Genomic DNA, 24596 nt, shown 5'->3' with positions numbered 1-24596 from the left:
AAATAATTATATTTTGAATCTCCTTATATAAATATTTGTATTTATGTATATATTTTTTATGTTTAAGTTATAATTTGAATTACTATAAAATTTCTAAAAATCCTTTAATAAATTTATAATATATGGATTATTTATTTAGGACATTAGATTAATAGAGTGAAACCCCTATGCTTTTATTATAATATTCTCTTATTGTTAATAAATTTTTTAAGTTCCACCTTAGTTAATCCTTTAACAAAGATATGTGTCTTGGTTAAATACCCAGGGGACTATTATTATAGCATATATTACATGCATAAAGATCAATTTCCTAGCCGATTTAATTTTAAATTATTTGTTCGATCTCTTAGTTTATCTAAAATTAACACTGATGCTAACTTAAAATAAATGTTAAAAGTAAAAATACACTTACATTTGTTGAAACACTCTAACTTAAATAAATATAGATATTAAAATTAACATTAATTAGCCTAATAGTAACTTTAATAAATAGTATGATATATTAAATTAATTTCAGCTAAATTGATACTAATTTAAGTAAATATAAAAAATAATTATATTAACTTAGTTAAATTTATACTAATTTAAATAACTATAAATATTCAAATTAAACTATATATATTAGCTTTTAGCTAATTTTAATATAACTAATTTTATCAACAAAAAAAAAAATTATAACTTTGAATTAAAGTTTTTCTACACTTATTATTTGATGATAAATTATTAACACGTTACCGTTAGTATGAGTAGATAATCTTAATCATCAAATCATCATTCCTTATCTTTTTTAAAGTTATATTAACCTAACTAATTATGAATCATAATTTTTTTTACAATTTTATCTAAATTTGAGAATATTCTTATAATTTACAACATAGTCTGAAAACAAGTGAATCCACATCTAATTTAAAAAATAATAATAATGATACAATATTAGAAAGTAAAATCACTACATGCATATGCCAAAAAAAGAAAAGAAAAAGAAAAACATATGAATGAGAATGATTAAGTTCTAGGCCTTTTCCATATTAAAGCATGAAAGTATAACATGAGGCCAAAAACATTGCGTAATGAAGAATATTATATGAAGGAATTATTGAGTATTAGGATCCGAAACTCGATATTTTATCATAATTTTATTTTAAAAAAGTAAATGAATAAAAAAATATATTTAAATTATTCTTAAATTTGTTATAAACTATGTGTATCTGTTGAGTGTACTGAAAATTATATAATTTTAATTTTTATGTTAAATTACGTAAAGAACTGAACTATGATTTTATAGATATTATCTTGCTAATGGAAAAGTGATTCTTTGTTGATTTTGTGTGCATGGTTCTAACAAAAAGTGTTTCCATTATGAGTCGAAAATGAATGATTATGTGGAAGTCCATTTAAAGGAGTGTAAAAGACATATGATTTTCTTACATCTATCTCTCTTACCTGTATTATTTTCTTGTTTTTATGATCTTTTATATTCATTTTTGTGAATAAAAAGTAGTAAAAATATATTTTTATAATTACATTATTGATAAAAAAAATAATCACCAAATGATTAGTTATATGTGGTAAAATATATATGTAAAAGGCCAACTCAAATAACATTAATTCAAATTAATAATTTCTTATTATAAGACTTTATAAAACTTTATATATTATCAAAAACATAGGTTATTACAAAGTGGACTTTAAGTCTAATTCAACCTCATAAAATCGGCTCATGAGGTGAGGTTTGAACTCACTTATACATATAATGAATTGTCTTCATCTCTAGTCGATGTAGGATCTGAGATGGACTTTAAGCCTAACTCAAACCCATAAAAAAGACTCATGAGGTGAGATTTGCACTCACTTATATCACTACAAGAAAATAATGAAATAGAAATCAATTTTTAGATACCAAAATAATTAGTTACAATAGTAACTAAATTAGAGACCATTTTAAAAACTAAAAAAAATTGGTTTCTAAATTAGTTTATACTATTGTTAAATAGTTTCTAAATTGGTATCTAATTAGCAACCAAGATTTTTGCTACCAAATTTAGAAAAACTAAATAATTGGTAGTTAAAACTTTGGTTGCTAATTAGATACCAATTTAGAAACTATTTAACAATAATATAAACTAATTTAGAAACCATTTTTTTTTAGTTTCTAAAATGGTATCTAATTTAGTTACTATTGCAACTAATTATTTTGGTCTCTACAAATTGGTTTCTATTTTATGATTTTCTTGTAGTTTATACATGAATTGTCTTAATCTCTAGTCGACGTGAGATCTTCAACATAGGTATTGTATTTATTTGTTTGTATTTTCATTACACTATCTATCTTATCATTTTAATAAATAAATAAATATATATATATATATATATAATTTTTTATTTTATGTAATTTTATTTATTATATGAAAATAAGGTAATTAAACATATTAGACACCATACATTATATTAAGTTATATTTTAATAAAAAAAGTTTAATTATATAAGAACTTGTAGTTTAATTATACTTACAATGTGAACAATTAAATCTATGTGGAGTGTCCTCCCTTTATTATTAGGTTCTTTTCTGTTTTATTTTTTTCTTCACTACACTCACACACACACTTTTGGTATATACTTTTTTAATCTTTTTGGGTGGTGCTTGTAATGTTTGTTAGCACTAGAGACGTGAGTGTGTTGAATATTTGATAATGACTTTTAAGGGACAACACTTGGCCATTGATGTTCCTAGGAATGTCCTAAAAAATGAAAGTTCTCTATCCAACTAAAATGTTAAGCTTTTGAAGTTTTTATAATTCAAACTAACTTGATTAAGTTAGGTATAAAGTAATTTGTAGATTTGGTTTTGTATAATTTTTTTTTTCAATTATTACTTTTAACTTGAAGGTAAATTAATTTTATTTAACTATAGTATTGACAAACTAGTACAAAATGTATCTTAATAAGAAAGAATATTATATTTAGAGAGATAATAATATTAGGAACATATTATCAAAATGAAAAATTATATATAAGACTATCAAAATTATCAAAATGAAACATTTTTTCAACTAATGATAAAGTCATTTTGTAATTAGGATAAACAAGATAGTTAGGGTAATTAGAATAAGTTATTATTTTTTGTAGTTTATTTTGGAATTTATGTTTTAATTATTTTTTAAATATTACTTACTAAATTATCCTATTTTTTTTTAAATATTACTTACAAAATCTTTTTGGTAAAGTTTTCAAAGTTTCACAAAACATTAGAGCAAATAAATAAATATAAAGCATAACAAGTGTCTCATCTTACAATCAACATGCCCAATAATTCTTTATCAATCTACAAGAGGATCTCTTACTTTTATTTATTTATTTCTCTTCCTTTTAGCATGAAAATGGACCCTTTACTTATCTAATATGAATAATGATTCCTTATGATTCCTTGACACTTATTTGGATAATATATATACCACATATATCACAATCGCACTTCTCATAAATAAAATAAAAAAAAATGAAATAAAACCTTCAATCTTTTCACAATTAGGCACCACCTTAACTTTAATTTCTAAGCCAACAATGCCACCTGGATTTGCCCTATGTTTTAAATAAAGCATAAAGCCACACTTAGGTACAATTCATATTAGAATATTTCCCAAGAGAAATAGTATAAGAATATACTATTCAATACAAGTTTTTTGGATTTTTTTCATTTCAAAATTATAAAAAATTAAAATTAATCTCTTACTTACACTACAAGAAAATCATAAAATAAAAATAAATTTTAGAGATAAAAAATAATTAATTACTATAGTAATTAAATTAGAAACCATTTTAAAAACTAAAAAAACTTTTGATTTCTAAATTAGTTTTTATTATTGTTAAATAGTTTCTAATTAATTATCCAAGTTTTCTACCAAATTTAGAATTTAAATAACTATCCATTTCGGAATTAAGTATTTTATTTTGTCACTATTTTACCTTTTAAAAGCATCTTCATCATTATTCCTAAAAGTAAAACTTTTAGGTATATAAAAATAAATCCCTCAACTGAATATTAAGAAATAAGAGTATTCGTATATAATATTTTTATCCGCTGATTTTAGTGTTGGTTTTGATATGTTTTTTGGTATGAATTTATTTTTAAAAAACATCTTGTAGATTAAGGAGGAAAAATATATCTTATTTTGTTTTAAAATTGTGTGTCTTCGTTACACTTTTGCTTTTTAAAATAAATACTTTAATAAATTAAGAAAATAAACATGTATAAATTCTTTTTGATTTTTACTTTTAAAAGATATTATGCTTTTATATATAGAAAAATAAACTCCTTAATTAAGAATTAAGGAGTAAGAGCGTTTGCTCCTGAAAAATTATTATAAAAACTTATGTTATCATAAAAAAATTATAGTAAAAATAATAAAATGCTATTATCATACTTTTTTTTAAACAAATAGGCTCATAGCCGAAAGTGGAAATACTTTTATAGAATCTTCCAATTGCAAAGTACCACACGTTAATGTTGTAGATGGTGAAGTTGTGTTAGTTTGATTACATATTTTAATTTTGAGTTATAAATATAAATATGTTTAATATTTGGAAAGGATAAAATTAATTGGAAATTATTTACAATGACAATTTATAGTTATTAAACTCATTATAATTGAAAAAAAACACTGTTTTTATAATTATTAATACAAAATAAAAATAGTAAAATAATTTTGAACCAAGAAAATTGTATTGAGAAGCATTAGAAGGCATGAATCTTCCCATGCAAAGAAATAACAGGGATAAACATGATTCTCGCCAAATATAATTTGTTTACACATCTTCCAAATACAAAATTATTATAAATTAATACAAAATCTGTTTATAATATTTTCTTTAATGATGAAGCATATGAACATAAATTATTATGTTGCACTCGAATTCACTGTACGAATTACTGCGTATATATTCGGTTCATGAGGAACTGTGTTCTGTTGTATCACATTCAAAGTGGTTTCTTACTTACTTTTCCTTTCTCAAATCAAAGCAAATCGCACATCACAAGTCACCAGAACGCACACTCTTTGCTTTGCTTTAGGCCAAAGTTGAGCACAAAGGAATATGAGATGCTCAGAATAAAGGAGTGTGATTAGAAACAAAATGAATGAGAATTTGGCAAAACATCATGTGATGGATTCTTGTTCATAACAAAAACTAACTCTATTCATAACTATTTCTCATTTCAGGCTTAACTGTCATGATTCTCACCATTCTCAAAACAAAATATGAACACAATCTCATTGTACCCTTTTCAAATATTTAGGCTACAACACAAGGTTCTAAAATAGGGGAGAAAATGGGGCTTAAGACTGACCCACCTGCTGGTTTTCTGCATCTATGGAAATTCAGAGAATGAAGAGTGATTTGGCTTTTGGTGTTGAGATAGCTAGTTGTGATCATAGAAAACAAGTTTTTTGCATCTGGGTGTGTAGTTTTCAATCATCATCATCTTTGAAGTTGTTCAAGTTTGGATCTTTTGTACTTGAGGAGGCTGAGCAATGGAACCTCCAATAGGATTTTGGGCTTCATTATGGAACTTTGTTTGCTTTCTGCCTTTCTTCATCGGTCTTTGGCTTCTTGGCAACATCAAAGGTGAATGTCCATGATTATTTTTCCATTTTTCTGAGTTAGATGAGCTGATTTTTTTATATGCTTTGATTGAGAAATACATGTTGAACTTAAAGAGATGGAATTTCTTGATGATCAGTTTTCAAACTGCCTATGCAAACCTTTTCTCCTTTGACAATGATGAAGAGAACATTTGAAGATTGGCAGATAATCTAGCATGTGTTCCATTTTAAAGCATATTTGTCGGAGATTTACTCATTTTATTTAGCTGGTGACAAATACACATCGAATGATGTTTCCATGATTGTGTGATATTAACAAGGGAAAACAATTAAATTCAATGTTGATGATCAATCTTGCAGTTCTGTTCATTTAACACAACAAATTTTATGTTATTGGAAATTAAAAAAAAAAAACTATTTAGATGACATGACAGAAACAAGTACGTGGTATTTCAAAATTTCAACTATGACAAGGAATTTAGCAGTTTATTTTTAGTTGTTTTGTTCTCTCTCCCTTTTCTTTGATCATTACCTATCTGTTGTTCTTACTATGGTAGAAGATATATAAGTGAAGTTTCTGCTTAAGGATTATGTTTATCAAGCTCACTCACTCTCAATCTGTACTATGACTTCAGGTGTCATTTTCTGCCCATTGATATGCTTAATAATGACAATTGGCAACTCAGCTATCATATATGGTCTTTGGCCGATACATTGTATCTGGACATATTACTGTGTAGTTAGGTGCTTACCTTGGCTTCCAGTCTCTTAAGTTTGATTTTCTCATTGCTTTAGATTTGTTATTGTTTCTTGTATTGATTTCCTTAACTCACAGATCTGAAAAATTAGGACCTGCACTGAAGTTTGTTGCATGCACGTGTCTACTACCCTTGGTGTTGATTTTATGGCCATTGGTTGGCATTGTTGGAAGTGTTATAGGTGGAGCAGCCTATGGATTTTTTGCACCAATATTTGCTACTTTTGAAGCTGTAGAGGGAGGAAAAGAGTACAAACTTGTCCACTGTTTTATTGTATGTTTCTTTTTTGAGGTTACTAAAATCCTTGGTAATTTTGTCCTTCTGTTGCTACTCAATACACAATTTCATATTGCATCTTCAGGATGGAACATGGACCACTATTACAAAGACCTTTGATATTGTCCAGGATGTGAAAAATGAATGCTATGATACTTATTTTTCGGTTATGGATGACCTCTTGCAGCCGAAGGATCCAGATGGGAACTATTTTGACATCAGGTTTTGTCATTATATTCTGAGTTTGACTTTTTGTTTTACCATTATGTCTCTAATGAAAGCATGCCTTGGAAATTGTTGTAGCTGCATACAAATCTTTGGTTTATGGTAACGAGGTCTTTATTATGCTTTGCATACTTTTAGTATGTTGTAAATGATGATTTTACTCAAGCATTATTTGCATGTCAAGATATTAACAGAAGGTATTATTAACAGGTAGCATCTTGAATTATAAATCTTCTCATGGGATAAATAGTTCCAATTAACAAGTAAAATCTGATGTGTAGAGTGACCAGAATGATTCCTTGTTAACTGTACTGCCTAAATTTTGGCTAAGAATTTGAGACTAAATTCTTTTTTGTGCTTTTTTTGTTTGTTTATAATTGTCTGTTTGGTTCATGCTAGATTTAACCAATGATTCAACAAAATTGTGGCCATAAAAGGTCTTCTAGATTGATAAACACATGGCTCATGGAGCTCCATATTTTGATGCAGGATGCAACATCTTCCTGGAGCTACTGTGACTGCAGTTATTGGGATCATAGTTGACACGCCAGTTATATCTATTGTTGCTATATGTAAAGGTCCTTACATGCTTTTTAAAGGGTGGAATCGTCTTTTACATGATCTTATAGGTCGTGAAGGCCCTTTCTTGGAGACAATATGTGTGCCCTTTGCAGGCCTTGCTATCGTTCTGTGGCCTCTGGCTGTTGTTGGGGCGGTTCTGGCATCTGTGTTAGCTAGTTTCCTTCTTGGGGCCTATGCAGGTCTTGTTACTTATCAGGTCAATCCTCATACAAGTTTTAAGTATCTATTGAGGCTACTGTTACTAATTTACTGTAGCATATTATGCTTAAGTTAGCCTTAATCAAGTTGCATACTTAAAATTTGAACTTGAGAACACTAATTAATCTTGAATTAATCCACACACACCGAGTGGTGTTAAAATTGTCCTTGTCAGGCTTAGATACTCTGCATCTTATAGGTTAATATTGTAAGATTGAGTTAGGTATAATATATAATCTAAAATGGTATTAAAGTTTATCTTAAATCCAGTAAGTATTTGTCTGTTTCTAATGTTCATTTGTAGAGTTTGTCAAAATCCAACATGTACTAATACATTTCTAATGTAGTTGTTTTAAGATTTTGACTGTCCTCAACTTACAATCTAATTTTGCAGGATTGAGTATCTAAGTTGAAATTCTAAGAGATAAAGGGTAGGAAAAATTTGGGATTAGAACAAAAAATATTTCTTGTATGCTCATATGGCCACATCCTCTGCCAACCATGAGAAATCTGTATTTTAAATAGGCTACCTTGTAATTTTTTCAATGCCCGAATGCTTAAATATGCTATCTATGCACTGATGAATACCTCATTCATGGTATTAAAGAACTAATGAGCCATGCTAGAAAATTGTACAGTTGAGTTCATCTAATCCCTGGCCAGAAGCTGCTTCAAGAATGCCTTTCAAGCTGCTTGAAAGAATAAGCAACAATAAGAACCAAACCTTTTTGAAACTATTAATGATGCATGTGTTTCCCTCGGGCACTAAATACTTATTTTTCTCTTTAAATTGCAGGAGTCTTCTTTTTTGTATGGCCTGAGGTACATTGTTGCAGTTGTGTCCCTTTATGATGAATACAGCAATGATATTCTTGACATGAAAGAAGGATCCTTCTTCCCAAGGTCTCATTCTGCTATGCTTTCTAATACGTGCTGATGTGAGTTGTAGTTAATGCTCTTGATTGTGTTTGATAGGCCACAATATCGAAAAGAGCCTGATTCGAGACCATCATTAAGGACACTTCCCCATTCAACTTCCCTCACAAAAACGAACTCCTTAACAAAGACACTCTCTCGTGCAATATCACTGAAAAATAATATACCCGAGTTCAAACCATTGGAGGTATTCCTTGATTTCGAGGTCTCAAATATGACTTTTTGTGTTCATGTTATGCATCTAACTTTTGGGGCTGTACTAAATAAATACTTTGAACGAGTTGTGTAGCTGTTGGATGGCTTGTTCAAGGAATGCCATCATCTTGGAGAATCACTGATTTCTAAAGGGCTAATAACACATGAAGACATACAAGAAGCAAAGTTTGGTAAAAGGGGTAGAGTCATTACAATTGGTTTGCCAGCTTATTGCCTTCTCCAAGCACTTTTCCGTTCTGTAAAACACAACTCTTCTGGTATATTGATAAGTAAGGGATCACTGTTGCACTACTAGTAATCTGTTCCTTCTTTCCTCCCCTGTTTTTATAGAATAAACAGTATATACACAGACACTTTTATAATGATTATCTTAAAACTTATACCAAAGATGATTTCTGATAGGTTAACATGTAAAAATGTTTACTTCCACTAGTAGTGCATGTTTATTAAACTCAAGTATAAAGTTAGCACCCTCTTACTTCTGATTTTATTGATCAATTGCTTTCAATCATCTTCAAGAAATAATTTGGCTTACACTTTCTCCATGTAGATGAGGATACTGAACTAACTACATCAAACAAACCAAAGGAACAATTTTTTGAATGGTTCCTTAATCCCCTTTTGGTCATTAAAGAACAAATCAAAGCTGAAGATCTTAGTGTGTCAGAAGAGGATTACTTCGAAAAATTAGTCCTCTTCAATGGTGATCCCACCAGGGTAGAAAAATCATTTATTGGCGGCAGAGCCCCAGAATCTGACCGTAAACGTGCTGAACTTCATGCATTGGCAAGAAGGTACATAACAAACCAAATCAATTTAGTTGTTTCAAATAACTTTTGCACTAATTTTCCACTAAGGATTTTCCCCTTCATTTTTTCTTCATATATCTTTCACAAAGACTTCAAGGGATCACCAAATTCATCACAAGGTTCCCTACCTACAAGAGGCGCTTTGATGTCATCTTAAATACACTATCTGATGAGCTTGCTGAGAAGCATGGTGCTTCCAAAATAATCAGATCAAAAAGTGCTTTTCCTCGGATACTAAGTTTAAAATCCTTCAATTGCCAATCATCTAAATCTAACGATTCTGGTCAGGAGTATGAACATACAAGAGATTTGGAAACTTCATTATAGCAACATCTTGTTATACTGTTACATAGTTTTATCCTGCAAAGCAGATGTAAATCATTACCTGTTGCTTTTGTTATAGTGTCACTGATAGTTGTTGACCCTTTTGTGTTTGTTTCCACCTACATACATACACCTACTTATTCATAGAAATGACAGAAAAAGTTAGCAACAATATGTGTGTATATGGTATTATTCAAGCAAAGTGCAATTTCCTTTTCACTCATGAGATCAATTAGTCTATTGAAAAAGGTACTAATACGTGAAGTAAACATTTTCCACGTGCTTTATATACCTTGAAACGCAACAAAAGTAGCAACTTAAAACAATGCTGAATAAGCCAATAAACCTCCATGACCCATGATCCGTGATTATAGCATTTTTCTTCTTGTGTATGTTTCTGCTTCTCCCGCCAAATTTCTTATCAGAAATTTTAAACCGTGTTAATTTAATTAAGGATTGGACCCAAATGAACACTCAAATTAATCAGCAAAATTTAAAGGCTCCAAGACGTGACTTGCAAATAACTGTAATCACCCACTACTCCCATTTCACGTCCAACTCAGGCAAAACCAACTTCTCCACTCTCTATATCTACATCTATATATAAGAACTCTTTTTCCACCTTCCCTACAACACCAAAGTGTGCTATTTTTACCACAAACTTTTTCATTCACTCTCCTCTTGCCTCATACTTTCAATGGCTTCTTCTTGTTCCATTTCCCTGCCAGTGCTTCTCTTTGCCATTTTTTCCGTTCTTACATGTTGCTCTGTGGCTTCCAATGAGTTCCAAGTTGGTGGCTCAAAAGGGTGGGTTGTTCCATCCCTCAATGACACCAACTTCTACAATGAATGGGCTTCCCACAACAGGTTCCACGCTGGTGACATCCTCTGTAAGCACTGCATCTCTCTTTACATCCCCATTCATAACTAACACAAAAGATTTTAATTTCCAGTCTCTTCGCGATCCTTAGTATTGTAGAAAATTACAAACAACTACGTGTGTCCATAACATTGTGAAATGTTGTCACAAACTACAAAATCCTTAATGTTGTGCAACAATAGTCATCACGAACCAAGTTTTAAAATCTGTATGAAACAAATTTTGAGAACCTTGATATTGCAGAAAGTTGTAGAAAGCCATGTTGATGCAGCCACGACTGCATTTGCAGTGTGTTACACTTTTCATATCTACCTTTAATAAAACTGAGGACACATGTGCTGATGCAGCCACATTTGTGGTTGCAGAAACCACAAAGTTTGTGAAACTCTTCATGAAGCAAATTTTTTCTTCATGAAGGAATTGGGCATGTGTTTTTGAAGTAGTTTTCTATTTAAAATGCAGGGTTTAAGTACAAGAAGGACTCTGTGATGGAGGTGGACGAGGGGGGTTACAAAAACTGCAATACCACACACCCCATACTCTTCTCCAACAGTGGCAAAACTGAGTTCAAGCTTGGCCACTCGGGGACCTTCTACTTCATGAGTGGTGCTTCAGGGCACTGTGAGATGGGACAGAAGATGACTGTGAGGGTCATGGTGGATGAGTCTCTTCCTGAGCATGTCAAGTCTTCTGGTTACCATATTCCAGTTTCGCCAAGTGGGGTGTCTCAAATGCTCTTCTTTCAGTTTCTTTTGGCATGTGCTGCTTCTTATGTAGTTTGAGTAATTAGGAAAATTCAATAGGTGTGTTAGGAATGAAATGTGTAATGTGTTCTTTGTTCATATGCTTTTATATTGTTAAGGTTCTGCATTGATTTCAAAAAATGTTTCTAAAGGGTGCATTTTCTTGCTTTTAAAATGACAATTCAGGCTAGGAATATTTTGTGTCCTTTCCTAATGAAGCATTGGATATGATGAAGGTTTTAAAAGGTTGTTAAAAAAGTCACAGTTTCAAGGATTGTAACAAAATTGCAATGCAAAATTTAAGATTAAAACATTGATCCTAGGGAATATCCATATTTATTGTTGGATAGTAGAGAGAGCATGAAATTTCAATTTGAGTAACCAAAATCTGAAATTCAATTGTGTTATAACGGTTTTATTCTGAAGGAAATCGTGTACTAGCAGTTAATAAAGTGTATCATCACGTCCATTCACAGCATATGCAAAAAAAAATTGAACATGTGAAACAGATTAGGCTCATACAAGAATTATTGAGCATTGTTAGGCTGGGTTTTTCTTTTGTTTCCCATTTGTAAAGGAAAAACAAAATGTACAAAAGGAACAAAAGTAAAATATGGAGCAATCATTTTCATTGAAACCAAAGCAATATTAAATATCTAAAACAAAACTTAACTACAAAACTTAAATCAGTTTCAAGTAAGCAGTATTTTAAGTAGAATTAGTCACAGTAACCATTGATTGCTCAAGCATGAAGAAATGAGAAACACTGGTTCCCAGATCCGGACAGTTTTCCCTGCTGCAAAAAATTGTGTTTTGCCAACTTTTTTGGTCCACTCATCTTTGTTTTTTCAGCAACTGCTGGTTTTGTGATTCTGAAGTATCGAGATCATCATCCAGATTTCTTTTTCTACAAGGATCAGTGAATCGAATCTCCTCCCCGCTACTTTCCTGTTTCAATACATGGATTCCATGTTTTATAAAGGTTTGGCCAAAACTAACATATCGACATGTAACCTCTGCATGGTTCCATTCATTTTCCAAAAGTTCTTCTTCTAAATCAGTTTTTAGTTTTGTCTCCCTCAGGTCAAAAACACAAGTACAATCATCTATCATCTCCCAACTCTCTAACAAATGTTCATTGCCATTGATGATCACAATAGGTGACATGAATCTAAATGTACTTTGGAGCAAGGGTCTTTGTTTACCACCTTTTGATGAGGAATACTTACACACCCGTTCCATAGCAAGACAAATAACCATGGCTGGGAGTTTTTTACCAAACCAGAAAGAAATTGGCAATTCCAATGTTTGCAACTCAAACCACTCTGCAATCTTGGCTCCTGGCAAATAAAAGAAGGTCCTTCCAGCCTCATGCAGTTCCTGTTAATCATAAACAATTATCAATTTTAGAAGCATTACATACAATTCGATACCAATGAACCCTGAGCAAATTTTATATATTTTTCTCTTTATATTGTTCAACTTTTTCATTCTTCTTCAACATGAAGAGGCAATACCTGATTCAGTAACATGCTTCTACATGAGGAAGTCAAGGATAGGCTATCTATTGCAGAGAAATATTTTAAGGCTGGAGGAATGCCTCTAATTTCTCGAAGTCGCTCACAAAAATTCAAATTAAGCCTAGTTAAAAAGTGGCATTCTTTGATGCATTCTGGAATGACTGTGAAATTATTCCTTGATAGGTCTAAGTTCTTTATATTAGCAAACCATGGGAGAAGTATTGAAAAAAATTCATCTGTTAGGTTGCAGCATCTGAGCTGAAGATGTTGAACATTTGTAGACAAGATTGAGCTCACTTTTTCTGCACCCTCATTGGCTTCAGGGAAAAGCCCCCCACCCGATCCACTAGCTGCAATATCGACCAGTTCTGGCATCATGCAAATACTTGAAAGGGGAAGGCCATCACAACCATTTTTCTTGACTTTAACTCTTAAACACAGATGTAACTTTTGCAGCCGAGTAAGATTTCGAAATGAAAGTGGGAATTTTTTTATAGGAGTTTCTTTCAAGTCAAGTTCTCTTATATTTTCCATCTTTCCTAATATTTCTGGAAAATTTTTAAGACTTTGACAATACCGAAGTTTGAGTTGCTCAAGAGAGGTTAGCTTGATGGGAGGAAAACTCTTGAGCCTGGAGCAACCTTCTGCATGTAAGATTTTAAGTTTTTCCAAGAATCCAACTGAACAGTGAAGTGAAAATAACTTGGGACACCATCTAAATGACAAATTTTCCAAATGTATAAGACAAGATACATCAGGTATCTGCTTTAAATATCGACATTCGTCAAAATTTAGACTAGTCATATTCACAAACTTCTGCAACATAGAAAAAAAGAAGCAAATCAACAAACTAAAAGAGAATTTATTAATATAAACATAAATTGAAACAGATAAATGACCTTGAAGTGAACTTATCAAGATACAGAAACAAGGAAATGAACTCAATACACTTGCCTTTCTTAATAAGTCAGTCAACTCTAGTGTTGTAAACTCACAATAGGGTAACTTGAATATAGCAAGTTTCTTCGGATGAAAATCATATGGAAAATTCTGTGAAGGATATCTCCACCATTCCATCACTCTTAAAGAATTAGGAAGATGTTTGGGACCTTTGGAGAAATGACCATTTCTGATAATAAGTGTTCTGAGATTTTTCATCTTCTTGAAGGCATCTCCATCCCATTCTATTTCTACTTCTTCAAATGAAGGGAAATCCATGCATATGATTTCAATCTTACCAGTTCCCTTTTTGAAAGAAAAATCATGAAATAACCACAATGCATGATTCAATATTAGGATTTCAACATGCATACATAGAGAAATGTACATATTATAAAGCATACAAGCAATTGTGACATGACATGAACTTATAATGTTCTAAAGAGATAACTCAAGGTTAAAGATGAAAAGCCAAACCAATCCACATGAATCAATCTTATTCACCTTATTTTCTTCCAAAACTTGAACTATGTCCTCAGGGAACCATAACCTGCTACGTTTCCCAGGCTGTTTGGGTGATTCTCTCCGGACAATTTCTCTACCCATGTCTTCTATCAAATCATGTAGTGTCACTTTACCATCCAAACTAACCTTTATGAGAGATTTTTCTACTAACACTTCGATATGATGTTTAATGCTATGGCCATGATGAGCACGAAGTATATCTTCGACCTCTGCCAGATCATAGTTTTTGAAGAAACAAGCAATGTCAAGAAAAACAGTTTGTTCATCTTCTTCCAAAACATCATAACTTACTTTAAGTGTATCCTGGATATCCATTTTAGGAATTTTCTTGTATTGATCTAAAGCATACTTCCATTGTTCTGCATTTCTTCCAAATAAGTTGGAACCTATTACTTCCAAAGCCAATGGAAGGCCTGATGCATAAGTTACTGCTAGATTCAAAACATCCTTGTAACTTGGATCAAAATTTTCAAACTTAAAAGCTTTCCAAGTAAGTAATTCAAGAGCATTTTCCTCATTCAGTTCTTTCACCTCGTATGTTCTTTTAACCCCATGACATTTTAGCAACTGTTTGTCTCGTGTTGTTATAATGACTCTACTTCCTATACCAAACCAATGAGGTCTTCCAACAAGTGCCTGTAGTTGTTCCTCTTTGTCAACATCATCTAGAATCAAAAGAATCTTCTTTTGCTGGAGCCTATGCTGTATTACAGAAATTCCCTTTTTGACACTTGTTAACTTGATCTCTCCAACTGTTTCAGAAAGAAGGTTGCTTTGAAGATGCTGCAACCCATGTTTGCATGAAGTTTCTCTCACATTTTCTAGGAAACATAAAGCTTCAAAATGGTCAGCAATGGAATTATAAACTGCAACAGCAAGTGTCGTTTTCCCTACTCCACCAAGTCCATGGATCCCCACCATGTGGACAACATCATCAGATCCAACATCTAGAAGCAACTTTACTTGTAGCACCTGTGACTCTAACCCAACTGGGTAATCCGCAACATCTAAAGCAGCACGATTAATCTTGCTAGAGACCAACTCAACAATCCTCTCAATAAACTCATATTCGTATCCTTCCCTATTCAATCAGAAAATTGAGTTCCAAATTTATGAGTACGAATATACTGGAACTTAATCACTTTGACAAAAATACATGAACTAAAAAGGCAATTTATTCTAAAAGAAAATAAGTTAAGAGATGGGTGAAGAAGGATATAGTATACCCATGTTTGAAATGGTAGCCAGACAAGTTAGCAACCTGATGCAGAGCCATCTTCCATGTCTCCAGCTTCTCCATGTTATAATAAGAATTCAACTTCTCTTGATGATGAGCCAATGCCTCTCCAAAACTACCTGTGTGGTGTCTCACTTCACAAGGGTCAACTCCATAAAAAACTGGCAAAACCAACCGACCCTTATGCTTAATAAACCTCAGGATGTAATCAAGTTCATTTAAGCAGAAGGAGGAAGATGCATAGTTTTGAGAGAGAACAATGATGAAAATTCTGGACTTTTGGATTGCGTTCTCAAGTTCAGAGGTAATCTGATCCCCTCTAGGAAGATGGTGGTCATCGATGAAGGTGCGGATTCCTCTGTCACAAAGAGCTTTGTAGAGATTGCCGGTGAAACCTTGACGGGTATCTTTCCCTCGAAAAGAAAGGAACACATCATATTTGAATATGTAACAGAAGGAAGAAGAAGAAGATGATTGCATGGCGATTAGAAGTGAAAAGAATAGTGTCAAGAATTCATGTATGTATAGAAGAATAAAAATACAAAAACTATTTCTATTTAGTCCTGAATCAACGCAATGTATTATGAATTCATCATGTGGATGTGGATAAAATTTGATGCTACGGGCTGAAAAAAATCCAAATTACAAAATCCAATCATCCAATCCATAATGATCCAAATCTATATTAGTTTTAATCCATTTAAATGGATTTATCTTAAATCCAAATCCATATTTTTGGATTTTAAATCCAATCCTTTTAATTGGATATGGATTAGATATGGATTTGATACATTTTTGGATTATCCAAATTGCATTTTGGGTAGGGTTTTGACTTGACCCGATCCAAGTTGAGTCAAGACAATCCTGGCTGATATCGAGCAGAGAAGGCCCGAACCGATGTCGAGTCGTTCGGGCTCGGATCGTTGTCGAGTGTACGGGCCCGGGCCGATGTCGAGTCGTACGGGCCTAGGCCAATGTCGAGTCGTACGGGTTCGGGCCGATGTCGAGTCGTACGGGCTCGGACGATCTCGAGTCGTACAGGCCCGGACTGATGTCGAGTCGTACGGGCCGGGGCCGATGCCGAGTCGTACGGGTCCGGGTCGATGTCGAGTCGTACGGGCCCGGACGATGTCGAGTTGTACGGGCCCGGACGATGTCGAGTCGTACAGGCCCGAATTGATGTCGAGTCGTACGGGCTGGGGCCGATGTCGAGTCGTACGGGCCAGAGCCGATGTTAAGTCGTACGGGCTCGTACCGATGTTGAGTCGTACGTGCCCGGGCTGATGTCAGGTTATCCGGTCCCGGGCATGATGTCTAGCCGTCTGGGCTCGAGCCGATAGCGAGTCGAGAGGGCCCGGTTGATGTTGAGTCGTCCGAGCCTGGGCCAATGTCAAGTCGTCCAGACCCAAGTCGATGTCGAGTCGTCCGGACTCGGGTCGATTTTGGGTCTTCTGGGCCCGGGCCGATGTCGAGTCGTTCGAGACCGAGCCGATGTCGAGTCGTCCAGGCTCAGGATGTCGAGTGGTCCGGGCCCGGGTCGATGTTGAATCGAGTTGGTCCGCGTCGATCAACGTCCAAGTTGAGTCGGATTAGGCCAGTTCGAGCCAAGTTAGTTTGTGTTCATATCAAAATGGATTTAATGTATTTGACAAAGTGGATTTAATCTAATTAAGAAAGTGGATTTAATCTAGATTTAATCCACTTTAAATGCATTTAAGAAAAATCCAAATAAATTTGATCTAGTTAAAATGGATATGAATTTTAAATCCATTCTATTTATTTGGATTTGGATCTAGATTGGATTTTGAAAAATCCAATCCATTATATATTATGAATCAATCATATAAATTTATGAATTCACCTTTGCAATTTAAATATACATTTTTTTTTCTTAATTTATGGAGATTTTTTTTAAAGATAAAACCGTAACGTAAATATAGACAATACTATTCTCACATTTTCTATCATACATTTGGGTTGAGTAGGAAATGAATATATCTGACTTGACTCCAAAATCAGAAAAGACTGGTATGATTGAAAAAGGAATGGAGTGAGGTTCAAAGTCATTTGCAAGAAGTCAACTAACAAGGAAAACTAGCTTGGACAGAGATACTGGAATTTTCCGCGAAGCTTAGCATGTATTTTTCTTTTTTTCTTGTGTTCTTTTGTTCTACCATGATGTTTAAATATGATTTTGTTTGTTTCATAATAAATTACCAAGTTTTGTTTTGTCCTTAATATAAATATTTTAACCTTTTGGTTCTTAATAGATTCTTTATTTTACCTTTATCTCAAAACCCGCTTAGATAACATTTTTAACATTAATTATTAAAATAAAGAGAATTCGATATTGATCATGGAACAAAAATAAAATTAAAAATTTATTAAAATTTAAAAAAAATTAAAAGATGTAAGATTTAGTTATTATTTAATTTTAATATTAACAAATTATATATGTTTATATATTAATCAAGTGATACGCAAAAAAAATATGAAAACAAAATTCTAGAAAATTATAAGATTATATTATTATTTAATTTGAAAATGGAAATACCTTTCTAATAATAAATTATCAATGCATTAGTGTTACTAGAACTTTTTATGATAATTCTATAAGATTTTTCATCACGATTTTTATGACGATATAGATTCAGGTGACATGAAAACTTTACATTTTGTATGTTAGTTAAAAAATCATTATAGTAAATTGAACTTATTATATGATTGTTGTATACAAAATGTTAAAAAATGTGTAAAATATTTATCATAGTATGTTTTGATAAAACTTTTTATAACTGGTATTTTTAGAATCGTCTAAGAAAATATAACTTACTATGATGATTATCATCAGAACTATAATAATAAAAAAAAAATTTATAACAAATATCTTTTTCATGCATCCATTTTCTATAATAAATATTTATATCATAGTAAATATTATATATATTAATTACAATTAAACTTGAACTAGAAAAAAATATACTAATTGAAAACAGCATATTAGGTTGGTCCAATAGTTCACACTAACGTATCACAGTTCTAAAAATTATGAACAATGGTATTTTATAGTGTCAGTTTTGAAACACACATAATATGACGTCAGATTAATTAAATTTCGCGAGGGTTTAATCAATCTAATAAATTATAAAATAGTGATTTATTTGATAATAATAAGAGTCAAGCTGGAACTAATATTATTAGTGTAGATGCTATATAAATTCATTTTAAATAAAAGCAGGTATTTTAAATTCAATTCACATGACATGTTCAATTATCCTATCTTTTGCAGTTAAATTAATAAATAATAATAACAACAAATGCATACTCAAACATGAAAAGAAAAAAGTTAACTTGTTTCAGCTAGCTTTAATTATGTTGTTGAAGAGCATATAAAATTGAAATTTAGAAAAATTATGACACTGTCCTTGATTTGATCCAAAGGTGAGAATATCAATGATACTTATATTCTAAATCCTAAACACATACACATTTATAACTTTTTGTGAAGTGATTACATTTTTCTATATGCGTTATATTATTGAGTTTTTAATTTTTTTAGTACCAATAATAAATTGGGTTATTGTTCATATTTTATTTTAATTTTATTGTTTTGGTCATAAATTTTTTGGTAGATTTCTTTTAGTTAATTCTAGTTTTATTGGATTCTATATTTTTAGAGTTTCAAAATAAAAATATGACTTGTTAGATTTGGAGTTCTCTACTATATTTTATGACTTTTTTTTGAAGTTGAAATAGATTTGCTGAAAATCTTATAAATCAACTATATGTAGGCTCATATTGACTTTAGATTTCTGACCATTTAAATAGTCTAGATGTACTCTAAACCTGTACACACACAAATAATTTTACTAAATTTCAGAGCTTATGAATTATCTCTTCATTTTTTTTTCTCTTTTCTCTCATTTTCGGTTTTGTCGCTTTCTCTTTGAATTTCTTCTCTTCGTTTGGTATTCTTCATCCATGGAGAACTAAATCCTGAGGATTAATCCATAGAATCAAGATTAAACAAGTGGAATTGAGTTTTACATTGATCGTTTAATCCTCCGAGTTTGCTATTTTCTTCTCTAATCTCGATTTTGTTTTTTGTGATTGCAATTTGCGTTTCTAAATTTAGAATCAAATTAGAAATCGATTGAATATTGATTTAATTATTAAATATGGATTAAATTGAATGATATTTTGATTTAATTTATATAACCGATTTAGTTGATTAATTGAATCAATTAATTATTCAAACTTGAATCTAAATCTTTAGAGAACTATTATAAGAGATGGTTTAATTCTTGAATATGTCGATTGGTTTCTTTTCATCTAGTTGATTTTTGCTTTTAATCTCTCTATTGTTCCAATTTATGTTTTACCTTCTTAAATCTCTAAATCTCTAAACTTCTAAACTAATTTATACATAAAAAATACTAAAAATTGAATACAACAAATATGTGTTTTTTTTTATCAACAAAGAATAGAATAGAATAAAAGAGATACTTCAGGGATATCTCAACCCGTATACATAAACCAAGAAACTCAAACTAACTAAGGGTAATAGTTTCCTAGAAAGAAAGCAAAACTCATTCATACAAAGAAAAACCTTTCCTCCACCCCAAACAAACCTACACAAATGGCCTACATAGACCATTGCCTACTATCCCCCAACAGACCCACAAATTAGCACCTATTATACCACATTATGCAGCAGAAACAAGAAGAAAAAGAAATGATTGTGGCAGCAACAAAATGACTTAAAAAACAAAGATTATAGGTAGGCCTGGGATGCACTGAAATAAGCTGAAAGCCCTATCGGAAATTCAGCAATGATGCAACGTGCATTAATTAACTCCAGTGTGGGATTTGTCCCCAGGCGTTTACTGTAAAGCCCTCCCCAGGTGTTTAACTATAACTCTCGCTTTTGTGAACCTGGCAACCCGGCAGATCCAACAAAGTTATGAAAGATTGGGAAAGAAGTTGGCCTAATTTGTAGGGGGAACGAGGAGGAGGTTGTGAAAGAATATCAAGGTCTGGAAGAGAGGGATTTAAAGGTAATGAAGAGTTATGAGGAGGGAAAAGAGAATGGTCAATTATGTTGATAGCAAATCTGAATATAAGAGGATTGTGGGGAAGTGAGGGAATAGATTTTGCTAGTGAGGGAATAGATTTTGTCTGTATCCAAGAAGCAAAGTTGAGTGAGCTTTCAGACGCAAGGTGCTTTTCTTTATGGGGGGGACAACAATGTGGGATGGTTACATTATGGTGGTGATAATGGTAGTGGAAGCTTACTGTCCATGTGGCATAAAGAAGCTTTCTGTTACGATTCACATGTGATGGGGAAAAGGTTTATTGTAGTTTTTGGACAACATATTAAATCAAAGTGCAGGTGTGTGGTGGTAAATATCTATGCTGCTTGCTCATTGAGAGATAAGTATTCTTTGTGGGGGAAGTTGTCTGCGATTAAATTGGCATCCATTGATACAGTTTGGTGTCTCTCTGGAGACTTTAACGCCATCAGAAAGCGTAGTGAAAGGAAAGGTGTAAGCAAGACGGACAACCATGCAAGCGAGATGACAGGTTTTAATAATTTCATTGATACAAATCTGTTGATTGAATTACCTCTTGTAGGTAAGTGCTTTACTTGGTTCAACTCAAGTGGTAAGGCAATGAGCATGTTAGACAGAGTGTTATTCTTTGAAGACTGGATGGTAAAATGGCCTATGTGCAAGCAGTATGTGCAGCATAGAGAGGTCTCTGACCATTGTGCTATTGTGGTGAAGTCCATGGTGAAGGACTGGGGCCCTAAATCGTTTAGATCTATTGACGCCTGGTTTATGGAAAAGGGTTTCGTTGGGATGGTGAAGGACAAATGGACCTCTTACCCAACCCAAGGGAATGCGTTTATAGTGTTTAAAAAGAAGCTGAAATGGTTGAAGGGTGATTTGAAGTCATGGAATAGGGATGTTTTCGGTAACATTGAGACTTCTAAGAAGATGATATTGCAGGAATTAGAGACCCTAGACTGCCAAATTTGCAGTGGTGGTTTAGTGGAAAGTGTGAGGATGAAAAGGATTGAGCTAGTGCCTTGAAGGAATCTGAGAAAAAGATGGAATCCCTTTTATGTCAAAAAGCTAGAGCTAGCTGGTTTAAGAATGGAGACTCTTGCACTAAATTTTTCCATTCGTCTTTGAGATGGAGACACCTTAGAAATGAAGTAAAAGAGGTAGAGTTGGGGAATCAATGGTGCGAGGAACCTTGTTCAGTTCGTGCAGAAGCAAAGAAGCTCTTTGAAAACAGATTTAAAGAAACGAAAGACCTTGGAGTAAGACTTGACTTGGTTGAGTTTAAATCTTTATCTCAAGAAGACAATCTGAGTCTCTTAGCACTATTTTCGAAGGAAGAAGTAAAGGACGCGGTGTGGCAATGTGAAGGATCAAAGAGCCCTGGACCTGAAGGGTTCAAGTTTAACTTCATAAAGAAAAGTTGGGAGTTCCTAAAAAATGACCTTATGGCAGCTATGGCTCTCTTTCATGAAACAGGGGCTATCCCGAAGGGGTGCAATGCTTCTTTCATAGCATTAGTTCCCAAAGTTAGGGACCCTATAAGGCTTGAGCAGTATCGTCCCATCTCGTTAGTAGGTGTTCTATACAAAATCATATCCAAGGTGTTGGCTGGAAGAATAAAGAACATATTACCCTCAGTTATTGATGAAAGTCAATCGGCTTTTCTATAGGAAAGAGGGATTCTTGACAGTGTACTCATGGCTAATGAAGTGGTAGAAGATCTAAGGAGGGGTGAGAGGAGGGGCCTGTGTCTGAAGGTGGATTTTGAGAAAGCCTACGATTCGGTCAGATGGGTTTTCCTTTATGATATGCTACAAAGGATGAGGTTCCATAGTAAGTGGATCTCTTGGATGAGAGGTTGTATGGAAAGTGCCACTGTATATGTTATTAACGGGAGCCCTACGGAGGAATTTAAACCTTCTAGAGGTCTGAGGGAAGGTGACCCTCTAGCTCCTATCCTCTTCAAAGTAGCTGCAGAAGACCTGGCAGGTTTAGTAAGGCAAGCTGTTAAGGCTAATCTGCAGTCAGGTGTTAAGATTGGTAGAAAAGAGGTAGAGCTGAGCATCCTTCAGTTTACATATGACATTGTGTTTTTCTGTGAGGATTCCATTTCCAATGTGGTGACCCTAAAGGCTATCCTTAGGAGGTTTAAGTTAGCTTCAGGCTTGAAGATTAATTTCCATAAGTCAAAGCTAACAGACATCAATGTCCACAAAAACTCCCTTGCTTGTTACTGTTTTTGAATTTTAAAACTGTTTTTGAATTTTAACCATGAGCAGAAGAAGTTCAAAGCAGATGACATTGATCATAAAAAGATTGTATAACCATGAGAAAGAACTTTGAAACAGAAATTAAGAACAAATAAAGGAAAGTCTTATCCTTATGTTAATTCTTCAATGAGCCATGTGCTTTATGATCAAGAAGCCTCTTTTCACTATTGAGGTCTTTTGCATAACATTGATTCAGCTTCAATGACTGTCTTTTTCTTAAAAAGCTTGATCAGATGACTCAGTCCCTCCTTTTTCTTTAGTTTTCCTGCATAAAAGATTTCAAGCAGCAAGATTTGGTCCCCTTACAAATTTGGGTTCGTTTGACTTTTCTTTGCAGTTAAAAACTTCACATCCCTTAGGAATCCATTTCATAAAACCTCTTGGAACAGAATATATCCTTATTTTACAGAACCTAACAGAGTGGCCTTTCTTCATGCAGTAAAAGCATGTAACAACCGGTTGTTTCATCTTAACAATCGGTTGTTTTTATGATTTTCTTGAAAAACTTTTTGAAAACTTATCTTGCTTGTTCTGTGGATTAAAGCCTAAACCAGCCTTTCCAAAATCACAGCTTTGAGATGCCAAGACATTCTCAAAGTTTGATTTCCCTTTTGAAAGTTTGTCCACAATTTCAACAAGATAGTGAACCTTTTTCTCAAGATTTTCACAATTTTCGCAAATGAGAGTATCACACTTGCAAGAGGCATTTTTGAAATGATTTTCCAATTTTTCAAAATCACTTTTTGCTTTTTCCAGATCCTCTTCAAGTGATTTAACTCTCTTTTCAAGCCAACTGTTAAGATCTTTCAATCGATTGTTTGAAAGGACCAATCTATTAGCTTCATCATGTGTTTCTTGAAAAGCTTCAAGCAATTCACTGTAATTTTGTTCATTTAAGGAAGCACATGAATTTACCTCACTTGAGCTGCAAGATTCATCATCATTTTCAGCTACCAAACATATGTTTGCTTTTTCATCTTCACTTGATGAAGAACTTGATGATGACACCTCATTTTCATCCCAATCTATGTAGGCTTTTTTTGTCTTGCGTTTCTTCTCTTTGTAGTTAGACTTTTTCTCTTTGCTCTTGTTTGGACAATCTGCCTTTATATGACATTGCTCACCACAACCAAAACAAGTATAGTTATTTGAATTGAAATCATTGGATTTCTTGTTTCCATACCTATCTTTGTTGTTGTCTTTGTTGCGGTTTCTCTTTAGGAATTTGCTGAATTTTCTTGACAACAAGCTGAGGTTTTCCTCATCACTATCATCACTGGAATCTTGCTTTCCCTTGTGCTTGGAAGCTTTTAAGGCTATGCTCCTTGTGTGCTTATCTTCACTCTCTTGAACATTGAGTCTATTCATCTCTAGCTCATGTTCCCTAAGCTTTCCAAACAAAGAAGCAACACTTAATGATGTTAGATCTTTAGATTCGGAAATAGCAGTTACCTTTGGTTGCCATGCTCTATCAAGACATTTTAAAGAT

At 32.7% G+C, this 24596-nt stretch overlaps 4 protein-coding genes across 5 annotated transcripts; 3 read left to right on the top strand and 1 right to left on the bottom strand.

Annotated features, from left to right (window-relative positions):
* The first annotated feature begins 4917 nt into the window (after positions 1 to 4917).
* On the top strand, positions 4918 to 10143 carry LOC137837160 (putative membrane protein At3g27390). 2 transcript variants are annotated; one of them, XM_068646048.2, is made up of 10 exons: positions 4918 to 5622; positions 6236 to 6344; positions 6436 to 6631; positions 6720 to 6856; positions 7349 to 7637; positions 8436 to 8542; positions 8615 to 8762; positions 8865 to 9060; positions 9342 to 9585; positions 9690 to 10143. In XM_068646048.2, the coding sequence occupies exons 1-10, from the start codon at positions 5529 to 5531 to the stop codon at positions 9925 to 9927; spliced, it is 1758 nt and encodes a 585-aa protein (XP_068502149.2). In that variant the 5' UTR covers positions 4918 to 5528; the 3' UTR covers positions 9928 to 10143. The 2 variants fall into 2 exon arrangements, with proteins under 2 accessions (XP_068502149.2, XP_068502150.2); XM_068646049.2 differs by lacking the exon at positions 6236 to 6344 and having other exon boundaries at positions 4967 to 5622.
* Positions 10144 to 10506: 363 nt separating this feature from the next.
* LOC137837159 (early nodulin-like protein 21) lies at positions 10507 to 11707 on the top strand. The gene is made up of 2 exons (XM_068646047.2): positions 10507 to 10814; positions 11267 to 11707. The coding sequence occupies exons 1-2, from the start codon at positions 10622 to 10624 to the stop codon at positions 11584 to 11586; spliced, it is 513 nt and encodes a 170-aa protein (XP_068502148.1). The 5' UTR covers positions 10507 to 10621; the 3' UTR covers positions 11587 to 11707.
* A 350-nt stretch (positions 11708 to 12057) lies between these two features.
* Positions 12058 to 16319, bottom strand: LOC137837158 (disease resistance protein Roq1-like). The gene is made up of 4 exons (XM_090301499.1): positions 15758 to 16319; positions 14511 to 15612; positions 13065 to 14312; positions 12058 to 12927 (listed from the first exon to the last, which is right to left on the bottom strand). The coding sequence occupies exons 1-4, from the start codon at positions 16246 to 16248 to the stop codon at positions 12382 to 12384; spliced, it is 3387 nt and encodes a 1128-aa protein (XP_090157625.1). The 5' UTR covers positions 16249 to 16319; the 3' UTR covers positions 12058 to 12381.
* A 4547-nt stretch (positions 16320 to 20866) lies between these two features.
* Positions 20867 to 21863, top strand: LOC137838245 (uncharacterized). The gene is made up of 2 exons (XM_068647497.2): positions 20867 to 20988; positions 21161 to 21863. Exons 1-2 carry the CDS (start codon positions 20867 to 20869, stop codon positions 21861 to 21863), a joined length of 825 nt encoding a protein of 274 aa, XP_068503598.1.
* Positions 21864 to 24596: the final 2733 nt, after the last annotated feature.

Source organism: Phaseolus vulgaris, chromosome 4 (genome assembly GCF_051622355.1).
Source record: "Phaseolus vulgaris cultivar YP4 chromosome 4, ASM5162235v1, whole genome shotgun sequence".
NCBI lineage: Eukaryota > Viridiplantae > Streptophyta > Magnoliopsida > Fabales > Fabaceae > Phaseolus > Phaseolus vulgaris.
Note: the sequence above shows the minus strand (reverse complement) of the source record. Positions and strands in the feature narration are given on the sequence as shown.